The sequence below is a fragment of the Myxocyprinus asiaticus genome, chromosome 18 (genome assembly GCF_019703515.2).
Source record: "Myxocyprinus asiaticus isolate MX2 ecotype Aquarium Trade chromosome 18, UBuf_Myxa_2, whole genome shotgun sequence".
Taxonomy (NCBI): Eukaryota; Metazoa; Chordata; class Actinopteri; order Cypriniformes; family Catostomidae; genus Myxocyprinus; species Myxocyprinus asiaticus.
In genome coordinates this window covers 26,049,528-26,059,815 of record NC_059361.1, presented here as the reverse complement: position 1 = coordinate 26,059,815, position 10,288 = coordinate 26,049,528, and the positions used below count along the sequence as shown (strand labels likewise).

Here is a 10,288-nt window from a genome sequence, read left to right as displayed (position 1 = left end):
ACTGAGTTTAGCAATGCATAAGTGATTTTCAGTGGATTAAGAATGACAGTTTTAGCAGGATTTTGAATGGTTTTATTTGAAAGCATTTCTGAACTCCAAAGTCTTTAAGAGCACTACTCTTTAGCTGGAGCTGGAGCTGCAGCAGGCTTCTTAGCCTTCTTCACAACCTTCTTCTTCTTGGGTTTCAGCATCTTAGCCTTGATCTGTAGAGAGTTAAGATTTAGAAATTGATGAAACATGGTTGCATTGTATGTACAAAGTGTGTGGCTACACAGTAGGAAAACTAATATGCTACTGGGTCCTGAAACCTGGGCTGTGTGTACGTACTTCAGGGTTGTGTGCCAGGATAGCACGGCGACGGGCTGTCTTGGCGTAGGGGTTGAGTTTCATCATCACGCTCAGGTTCTTCAGAGGGTTCTTCTTGAAAACTCTGCGATTAATCTTGTGACTGCAATAGATTAAAAACAAACATGTTACTTTACATTGTACTGTACACTTAAAGACAATCCTTGAGTTTCAGAGAAAAATGGCTCAGGACTTCCAAAGTAATCATAAGTCAGAAACACGGACCTGAAGTAGGAATATCATCATTGCAATTTTATTACAGCATTGTTGATACAGAAAATAAAGAAACCAAAACATACTTAGCAGGACGAAGTGCCTTCTGGACTTCCTCACTCTTGAGGATTCTGTTCAGATCTGTGTTGGTCATCTTGTGCATTGGCAAACTGGAACATGACAAGTCGGTAAGTCTACAAGCTTATTCTCAATATCTATTAACTTACATTATAAATAGGTGTGCATTTGGGCAAGTGTTGTTTCAGCCCATCATATTTTCACTCAGAACTTCTGAAAAGATCATGGTGTTCATAAACACGGACCAGAAGTAGAAGCTCATCATTGCTGTCCAATGCACACAAGAAACTCATCTTTAAGGATAAGTGGGAACTCACTTGTAGTTCACTTTCAGGGAGGAAGGTTTGCGCCAGGTGCCGTAAAGGTCATCCAGCTTGCGGAAGGCGCTCTCTGTCCAAATGCAGAAGCGACCGATGTGTCCACCTGGAGCAAGCTTCAACAGATCCAGTCTGGACACGCGCTGCAGCGTAATGCCTGAAGAGAGATCATGCATTCAGCTCTTTTGCAACCAGCTATGACACCACAACAGCAGAACAACATTCTGTATTCATTATATTACGGTCAGAACTTCCACTAAGATCATGGGCCTCATAAACACGGACCAGAAGTAGATATCATCATGTGCAGAAACACTCCAATGCAATATCCGTTTACATACCAGGGATGTTTCTGAAAGCTCGCGTCACACCGTTGTCTTCGTTGTAGATGATACATGGTCCCTTTCGTTGGATACGCCTTCGGTTCCTCATCTTACCCTTACCGGCACGCATGCGCTGAGAGGCGTAAACCTGGAGACCAGAAGTTCATGTAAAAATAATACTGGTAAAACGCAACATATTCAGTAATATTAAAGCATGAGAATCTAACCTTCTTGATGTCGTTCCAAGCCTTAAGCTTCTTCAGCAGAAGCACGGCCTCCTTAGTCTTCTTGTATCCCTCAACTTTATCATCAACGACAACTGGAACCTCAGGGATCTCCTCAATGCGGTGACCTGAAACGTCCCACATTGGTTACAGAAAATACATTAAAGTCTGGCAATTTATCAATTACGAATCACTGTTTAATGTGCTCAGCCTTCGAAAGGGAAAAACCAGCAGTTTGATTTGGCCCTTCTGCTAACTGAGCTTTTCTTTTGCACTGAATGGAGAGCAGAATGCCAATCCAAATGGCAACCCACACAGTAAACAGTGCAGACATGCACTGTTATAAGATTTTCAAAGTTAAACTAGCATTAAAAAAAATTGGGTGTACCATCAGAATAGAATGCTGGACTTTATTAGGATTTGCTAACCTTTGGCCATGACCAGGGCAGGCAGAGCAGAGGCAGCCAAGGCAGAGCAGATGGCATAACGCTTCTGGTTAACATTGATCCTACGGTGCCAACGGCGCCAAGTCTTTGTGGGGGCAAACATGCGGCCACCACGACACATCTACACAAGTGTTAAGGGTCAATTTTATAACACAGCAAACGCATTATAAAAACATGTGAACTTGCTCAGACTCAATATTCGTCAACCTTCCACGACAGCATGAGACAGCAGGCAACTGTCACTATGCGTAGAGTAGGACGCAAATTACACCATCACAGCAAGTGTTCGATTATAAATTAAAGACTGTGCCACAAATTATAAATTTGAAGGAAGTTCATTCAAATGAAAACTCATTTACCCGCCCTTATGTTGTTTCAAACTCACATGACTTTTTTTCCATGCAACAAAAAAACAAGGCAGAAAGACCTCACTTACCATTCACTCACATTGTGTAGAAAATATGCAATAAAAGTGAATGGTGACCGAGACCAACATACTGCCAAACTTTCTTTTGTGGAACACAGGTTTAAGTCATACGGGCTTGGGACAACATGAATCTGATAACATTACCATTTCATTTTTAAGTGAATGCTTTCAATTCTCATGTTAGTTCAGTAACACAGAAGGATACGTTTCCAAAAGCACCCTGGCCTGAGCGGTGGGTGCCACCACCACGCACACGGGGGATACGGGCAACAGCTCTTCCTGTGCCCCAGGACTCAGCACTGGTCTGGTGACCTGAAACACGTGTTACATTTGATCATCTCTCATCATAATGCACAAAATATAATTGAAGTACAAAAAGGCTAATCAGAACTTCCATCAAAATCAGTTATTCAGAAACACGGACCTGAAGTGGAATATCATCAGTCAAGCAACATACCAAAGAACTGTTATTAAAACAACACTCACCTGCCAGCGCACTGACGGCGTAGGGCTGACGCTTGTTCTTGCGCATGTTGGTGTGCACGAAGTTGACAACATCAGGGCGGATGGGAGCCCTGAACACTGCAGGCATAACCACATTTTTGCCGGTTGTCTCCCCTTTCTCGGAGTAGACCGAGACTAACGGTCGGGCACAAGCCTAAAAAGTGAGGTATGAATAACTTAAGGACATTTACATTTCTGAAGTTTCATTAATGAGAACTCCGAATCTTGCTCAGTCTCGGTTTTCGTCACCCTTCTGTGCCAGCATGAGACAGTAGGCATCTGTCACTGATCACAGAGTAGGACGCAAATTACACCATCATAGCAAGAGTATCAAAAAATGTTTAAGTAATATAAATATAGTGGGGAAACCACTGTGCATGTATGCTTTTCCATTGAACAACTGTAGCGCTAGGCCACAGCACACATGTCGACATCCCTATGTACATACAATGACATTAGTTTGTTCGTTGAATTGCATTTAGATCGGACACAAAAGGACTTCTATAATGTACTAAACACTACATATTTATTAGAGCGTCTTAATTCAAATGTTTTAACCCAGTTGCCTCAGTCATGACTACACGTGTGTACACGCCGCACTAGTTCAAAATGGCTCCCGAGAACTCATGAAACGTGAGCCTCGTAACTAACGAATAACATTTTGTCTTTACAGCAAACAAATGACCTAAATGCACGTGTAACAACGAAACAAAAGCTTTTGTTAAAACTAGCTCAATCATGTGAAAACGGGTTCACTCTGCTCACCATTTTTATAAGTTTTCACGGCTCGCCAGGAACAACGCTCCTAACTTGATGGCGGCCACGGAAGAAAGGAAGGAATGAAGCACGACACCGGCACTTCTGTATCCATCCGACTCAGGTCACTTCCGGCCAATCTGTTGGTTTCGTATGAGTTAGTATTTTGTTTTATACAAATGGTCTTAGATTATTTATAAAACTATATTTAACCATCTTTAATCTTTATTTCAATAAACCATTTATAGAAAACTAAGAAACTTGACCGTTTGTTAAGGGACTATTTAAGCACTGGGAGCTGGTGGACTCGTGACGTAGCGATGGAACTACTTTCAATATTTTTTCAGAATGATTTGTAAATGTTTTGGCATTTCATTCATACATTTTAAATGTTTTTTTTTTTTTTTTAAGACGAATAGAAACATTATTTTTGTCAAATTGTCATTGTTTAAAGGGACAATGGGCGTGGTCTAAGGACGTCTACCACTTGTGATGTTGTAACTTGAGACCTTATTCACAGCAGCGCCATCTTTGATTTTTGACGGGAATGACAACGAGGTTGTGAGAGTTAGACGCATAGCCTCTTCAATGGGTTGTACTGCAGCTTAAAGTGATTTTGGATCGTTCCGCGGACATATGCAAATATGAAAAAAACATATTTTCAAGAACATTTAGTAGACATAAAACTTAAGACAACATGAGTTGTGGAAAATTAGTTGTGATCTAGGAGCTTTTTACAGCTTTATACTGTTCGTGCCACTTAATAGATGTAAGTCTATCCCTCACAGCCTCGTTGTAGTTCCCATTAAAAATCAAAGATGGCGCTAGCGTGAATAAGGTATATAATATCTATAATAAATCATTTCTTTCAAACGAGGGGAATGGGATCCAAAATCATTTTGGAAGCCAACGCTTTCGTTACATTTCTCAAGTGAGTGATTTTGTTATATTTTAAATATAATGAACTTGAATTACTGGAATTGCTTCTGGAGATATGGATTTAACCACTGGAGTCACATGGATTCGTTTTATGCTGCCTTTATGTGTTTTTTTTTTTTTTTTTTGGAGCTTCAAAGTTCTGGTCACCATTCACTTGCATTGTGAGGACCTACAGAGCTGAAATATTTTTTCTAAAAGTCTTCGTTTGTGTTCTGCAGAAGAAAGAAAGTCATACACATCTGGGATGGCATGAGGGTGAATAAATGATGAGAGAATTTTCATTTTTGGGCAAACTATCCCTTTAAGCTATTTTTGTATTGTAATTGGCATTAGAATACATTTTGTTTAACAATACTTGACTAGGCTTTGGCAGAGGGCATAAGGACAAGAGAAATTGAATGGTTGGATCCAATGGAGACTCAGTCTGCTGTGGACCTAACCCAAGCTCTTATAGAGGGTAAAGTACCTGAATTAATTTTCATAAGTTGTTCTGTGTTTATGTTTCGCTGTAAAAAGTGTGTATGTTTATGAAGGAGTTTCCCCCCTTATTTTAGAGCATGAGAACATTGCACATGGAGTGCCAGGACACATGACTAAAGTTTCTGAGGTAAATTAACACAAGAACAATGAATCATTAAATCATTTGAATTTGTATCACATAATGCTAAATTTAATGGTAGGGCAGATACAGCAGCAGCTTTCAGCTCGATGGTCATTGAGAGAGGAGACCTGGACTTCACAGAACAACTGTGGGAGAAGATGAGGAGTAAATATTAATTCTTTTAGTTATTTATTAGTTTGTGTTACAGATTTTTACACTAAACAGATTTTTAGCAGACTGCCTGAAAATTGACGTCAAAGCAGTAAGACATGGTCGAATCAAACTATGGGTATGTGCATCTGTTTCATAAGATATTTTGGAAATGCATGAATCATCGATGATCTTATTTGAATAGAATAATTGATATATAGCACAATAATGTCAGTCTTGCATGGAACTCAAATATTTGGATTACGTGTTGAAATCCTTTAAAATATATTTTTATCAGGCCCAATCAGGTATTTCATGTATAGGTAACACTTTAAAATAAGGTTCCATTTGTTAACATTAGTTTACAACTAACAATGAAAATTACTTGTACAACATTTGTTAATCTTGGTTAATGTTAATTTCAACATATACTAATATATATATATATATTTTTAATTAAATGTTGTGTAAGTTAACACAGGTAGTTTTTTACCTCTGGCCATCAACCTCATGAACATATAAAAGTGCCCCCAAATACTTTCCTTTTGTCAATACAACCATGTGCAATATTCAGTCCATCCATTCCTACTTATATCCATATTTCATTTATATTCTTTAACATATCCAACCTCTTCTTCGATACATTACATACCTGCACATAACTGTATATCTGTATATAAAATACTCGAACAACATTATTGCTCTATTGTATATTTCTCTTTTTTTATCTGTTATATCTTATATTTTTATGTCACTATATGTATATATATATTTAAATGTATGTGGTTGTATGTATGTATATATGGTTGTATTCTCTTTGCACTGGAAGCTTCTGTCAACGTGACAAATTCCTTGTGTGTGTAAGCATACTTGGCAATAAAGCTCATTCGGATTCTGATTAGTTAATGCACTATGAACTACCATGAACTAACAATGAACAATTGTATTTATATTAACTAAACTAACATTAAAAAAGATTAATAAATGCTGTAAAAAATATACTGTTCTTTGATAGTTCATGATACCTAATGCATTAACTAACTGTTAATGAATGGAACCTTATTGTAAAGTGTTACCCATGTATATGAATATTTCAAAATGATGTGTATTAAGGGTGTTCTTTCCTTAGATACACAAAGACAGCAGTAGCTCTCTCAGTAAGCTGATCCTGCAGTCGTACCATCAGCAGATAGACGCAGTGCTTCTCACTGGCCTCATTCCTGCTAATATGCTGCTAGATTTGGGCCTGAACATGATAAGGAAAGACTTCATCAACTACCTTGTTGGTACATTAGCTAAAACTACCGACAGAAATAAGAATTATGGGATTTTTATTTTAATGTTTATAAATGTAATACTTTTTTGGTTCATTGTTCACTTCATCTGCTGAATTACCCTGTAAGGTGGTCGTTTAGCTATTAGATGCTCACAATTACTTGGACTTGATACTTTGACTTTTTTATTTTAGGAAAGGAACTTACAAGGGGGGTTGGTGCTTGTCTCTGATTATGTGTTTTATCTGTCATTTTCAGAGTTACTACTTGGACACTGAGGTGGAGCTGCAGGAGCAGGTGATAAGAGTGAGGAAACTGTACCACCTGCTGGAGATCATGGGCACCTGCAGCACTTTCCTCAATCTGCCTCACGATTGCCTCTTCTCTGCCCTTTCTCGAAATAATGTTAATCTAATCAAAGAAAAGTTACGATAATTAACTTGTAGAAAAAGAATATCATACCATGCATATTCGAAGGGGGTGTGATTATGATTTCCTGGCCTGGAAAGTTATGGAAAATAATCAAATCTGTAAAAAGTAATTATTCAAAATTATTCGTAGGCTTGTAATTGCTCTTTGTGAGTGCAGTCTATAAAATATATATTTTTAATCCCTTTCCTTATATTAATGTCTAGAAAAGTCATGGAAATTAATTGGTTTAAAATATAGTTAATCCAAAAATGAAAATTCTCTCATCATTTACTCTCCCTCATGCCATCCCAGATGTGGATGACTTTCTTTCTTCTGCTGAACACAAACAAAGATTTTTAGAAGAATATTTCAGCTCTGTAGGTTCATACAATGCAAGTGAATGGTGACCTGAACTTTGAAAATGTGTATAAAAGTAATCCATAAGACTCCAGTGGTTTGATCAATGTCTTCTGAAGCGTTTCAGATGGTTTTGGGTCAAAACAGACCAAAATGTAACACCTTTTTCACTGTACAACTTGCCATTGCAGTCTGTAGGCATGATTCATGATTTCAAGCTCGATTACACTTCCTAGCGCTTGACACATGCACACTGAAAATGTTATTTTCTGTTCTCAGCCGAAAGAGAAAAAAAAAGCAGAAAATCTTAACAGAAACTGTTACTTTAAAATCAAGTAACAGAGACACTGACATGAAGAAAATGCAGCGTTTTATGCGAAAACATGTAAACTGCAGCTAATGTTTAAATATATACACTGGTGGCCAAAAGTTTGGAATAATGTACAGATTTTGCTGTTTCGGAAGGAAATTGGTACTTTAATTCACCAAAGTGGCATTCAACTGATGACAAAGTATAGTCAGGACATTACTGATGTAAAAAACAGCACCATCACTATTTGAAAAAAATAATTTTTAATCAAATCTAGACAGGCCCCATTTCCAGCAGCCATCACTCCAACACATCCTTGAGTAATCATGCTAAATTGCTAATTTGGTACTAGCAAATCACTTGCCATTATATCAAACACAGCTGTAAGCTATTTGGTTCATTAAATGAAGCTTAACATTGTCTTTGTGTTTGTTTTTGAGTTGCCACAGTATCCAATAGACTGGCATGTCTTAAGGTCAATATTAGGTCAAAAATGGCAAAAAAGAAACAGCTTTCTCTAGAAACTCATCAGTCAATCATTGTTTTGAGGAATGAAGGCTATACAATGCTTGAAATTGCCAAAAAACTGAAGATTTTATACAAAGGTGTACACTACAGTCTTCAAAGACAAAGGACAACAGGCTCTAACAAGGACAGAAAGAGATGTGGAAGGCCAGATGTAAAACTAAACAAGAGGATAAGTACATCAGAGTCTCTAGTTTGAGAAATAGATGCCTCACATGTCCTCAGCTGACAGCTTCATTGAATTCTACCTGCTCAACACCAGTTTCATGTACAACAGTAAAGAGAAGACTCAGGGGTGCAGGCCTTATGGGAAGAATTGCAAATAAAAAGCCACTTTTGAAACAGAAAATCAAAAAGAAAAGGTTAGAGTGGGCAAAGAAACACAGACATTGAACAACAGATTATTGGAAAAAAGTGTTATGGATCTTAACCCCATTGAGCTTTTGTGGGAACAGCTAGACAGTAAGGTGTGTGAGAAGTGCCCGACAAGACAGCCACATCTATGGCAAGTGCTACAGGAAGTGTGGGGTGAAATGTCACCTGAGTATCTGGACAAACTGACAGCTAGAATGCCAAGGATCTGCAAAACTGTCATTGCTGCACGTGGAGGATTTTTTTGATGAGAACTCTTTGAAGTAGTTTAAGATGTTCTGAATTTTTAAAAAAAAACTGTAATAGTAATTTCTCACGTTATTATTGTCCTGACTATACATTGTGATCAGTTGAATGCCACTTTGGTGAATAAAAGTACCAATTTCTTTCCATTAGAGCAAAATCTGTACATTATTCCAAACTTTTGGCCACCAGTGTATATCGATGGAAACAAGACTGCACTTATAATTGAGATGCTCATCCGTAAAGTGTGTGTATGTAGGTGTTCACATGAACGAGTGCAACAGCACAACAACACTCAAAGGAGTTTATGAAAGCACACTGTGGAAATTTAAAATACAAACGCACATTCTGTTGCTATTTGCGTTACCTAGTTGTCTATTAAAGTATACATTCCCAAAAGTAATGAGGCAATCACTCTCTTGAATATCAGCGCATTAATAGAGTGTTTTTCTGTGCGTATTCAGAGGCTGTGAGGCTGTTAGCTTGAGCCACCATCACTTATCATGTTAAAATATCCCCACCTAATGTTCGAGCCGAGCCGCACTCTAAATCATCGGTGTCAAGCACGAGTCCAATTCAACCTGCTTTGCATCCACCGCTCGCGGACTCACCCTCATGCCATCCCAGATGTGTATGACTTTCTTTCTTCTGCTGAACACAAACAAAGATTTTTAGAAGAATATCTCAGATCTGTAGGTTCATACAATGCAAGTGAATGGTGACGTGAACTTTGAAGCTCCAAAAAAGTGAAAATGTGAGCTTAAAAGTACTCCATAATACTCCAGTGGATTAATCAATGTCTTCTGAAGCGATCCAGTTGTTTTTGGGTCAGAACAGGCCAAAATGTAACTGCTTTTTCACTGTTCACCATTCACTTGCATTGTAAAAACCTACAGATTTGAGATACTCTTTTAATAAAGCTTTGTTTGTGTTCAGAAAAAGAAAGTCATACACATCTGTGATGGTATGAGGGTGAATAAATGATGAGAGAATTTTCATTTTTGGGTGAACTATCCCTTTAAAGGTGTGGGAACCCTTGCTGTAACTCAGTGTTACATTGTGAATGTAAACACAAAAATGCACTCTTATGTCTGTTGTTTGATCGTGCTTAGTGTGTCCTAAACATGTTTTTCGATGTTAGGTCTTGTTTGCAGTACTATAAAACAATTATTATAAGGACCATGTGTTCCAACTGCAAATTAAGCCTGCACTCATTAGCTACTTTTATGAGAAGTGAGTAGAAGCACATTTCTTAAATGTTATGTACTGTCTGCATGACAGTGTCAGGTACATATTGCATGCAATGGCAGTATAATGCGATTTAAAAGTGTGTGACTTTGTGCTGGTGTGCCGTTTCTCTCCCAGGGAACAGCCATTCTCTTGGGGCGTGGAGGTGTCTAGTGGGCAGTGGTCACGGGAGGTCAAGACATCATTGCATCTTAGTGACAAGCCCTTGGTAGACCACATCATTTT

At 38.2% G+C, this 10,288-nt stretch overlaps 2 protein-coding genes, 1 long non-coding RNA gene and 7 other non-coding genes across 10 annotated transcripts; 2 read left to right on the top strand and 8 right to left on the bottom strand.

Annotated features, from left to right (window-relative positions):
• Positions 1 to 49: 49 nt before the first annotated feature.
• On the bottom strand, positions 50 to 3,749 carry LOC127456004 (60S ribosomal protein L4-B-like). The gene is made up of 10 exons (XM_051724275.1): positions 3,643 to 3,749; positions 2,860 to 3,031; positions 2,579 to 2,685; positions 1,929 to 2,067; positions 1,504 to 1,628; positions 1,295 to 1,424; positions 954 to 1,110; positions 645 to 728; positions 328 to 448; positions 50 to 203 (listed from the first exon to the last, which is right to left on the bottom strand). Exons 1-10 carry the CDS (start codon positions 3,643 to 3,645, stop codon positions 114 to 116), a joined length of 1,128 nt encoding a protein of 375 aa, XP_051580235.1. The 5' UTR covers positions 3,646 to 3,749; the 3' UTR covers positions 50 to 113.
• LOC127456545 (small nucleolar RNA SNORD18) lies at positions 528 to 596 on the bottom strand. The gene has a single exon (XR_007899865.1). It is a non-coding gene; the product is annotated as a small nucleolar RNA SNORD18 (small nucleolar RNA).
• On the bottom strand, positions 837 to 906 carry LOC127456544 (small nucleolar RNA SNORD18). Its single transcript, XR_007899864.1, has one exon. It is a non-coding gene; the product is annotated as a small nucleolar RNA SNORD18 (small nucleolar RNA).
• Positions 1,194 to 1,262, bottom strand: LOC127456542 (small nucleolar RNA SNORD18). The gene has a single exon (XR_007899862.1). It is a non-coding gene; the product is annotated as a small nucleolar RNA SNORD18 (small nucleolar RNA).
• On the bottom strand, positions 1,699 to 1,830 carry LOC127456548 (small nucleolar RNA SNORA35). Its single transcript, XR_007899868.1, has one exon. It is a non-coding gene; the product is annotated as a small nucleolar RNA SNORA35 (small nucleolar RNA).
• Positions 2,130 to 2,227, bottom strand: LOC127456546 (small nucleolar RNA SNORD16). The gene has a single exon (XR_007899866.1). It is a non-coding gene; the product is annotated as a small nucleolar RNA SNORD16 (small nucleolar RNA).
• Positions 2,754 to 2,822, bottom strand: LOC127456543 (small nucleolar RNA SNORD18). The gene has a single exon (XR_007899863.1). It is a non-coding gene; the product is annotated as a small nucleolar RNA SNORD18 (small nucleolar RNA).
• LOC127456547 (small nucleolar RNA SNORD16) lies at positions 3,104 to 3,201 on the bottom strand. Its single transcript, XR_007899867.1, has one exon. It is a non-coding gene; the product is annotated as a small nucleolar RNA SNORD16 (small nucleolar RNA).
• Positions 3,750 to 4,935: 1,186 nt separating the features above from the next.
• Positions 4,936 to 5,446, top strand: LOC127456016 (uncharacterized). The gene is made up of 3 exons (XR_007899775.1): positions 4,936 to 5,029; positions 5,127 to 5,179; positions 5,253 to 5,446. It is a non-coding gene; the product is annotated as an uncharacterized LOC127456016 (long non-coding RNA).
• Positions 5,447 to 5,454: 8 nt separating this feature from the next.
• Positions 5,455 to 8,147, top strand: LOC127456012 (protein zwilch homolog). Its single transcript, XM_051724286.1, has 3 exons — positions 5,455 to 5,462; positions 6,453 to 6,605; positions 6,856 to 8,147. The coding sequence occupies exons 2-3, from the start codon at positions 6,552 to 6,554 to the stop codon at positions 7,030 to 7,032; spliced, it is 231 nt and encodes a 76-aa protein (XP_051580246.1). The 5' UTR covers positions 5,455 to 5,462; positions 6,453 to 6,551; the 3' UTR covers positions 7,033 to 8,147.
• The last annotated feature ends 2,141 nt before the right edge of the window (positions 8,148 to 10,288 follow it).

What these genes read in the sequence shown, in the direction of transcription:
- LOC127456012 (XM_051724286.1), top strand. Translation starts at nt 6,552, where the DNA reads ATGCTGCTAGATTTGGGCCTGAACATGATAAGGAAAGACTTCATCAAC. An exon ending in AAGACTTCATCAACTACCTT is followed by an intron (nt 6,606 to 6,855) that starts GTTGGTACATTA and finishes TGTCATTTTCAG; the next exon opens with AGTTACTACTTGGACACTGA.
- LOC127456004 (XM_051724275.1), bottom strand. An exon ending in TGCCCTGGTCATGGCCAAAG is followed by an intron (nt 1,629 to 1,928) that starts GTTAGCAAATCC and finishes GGGACGTTTCAG; the next exon opens with GTCACCGCATTGAGGAGATC. An exon ending in AGCTTTCAGAAACATCCCTG is followed by an intron (nt 1,111 to 1,294) that starts GTATGTAAACGG and finishes ATCTCTCTTCAG; the next exon opens with GCATTACGCTGCAGCGCGTG.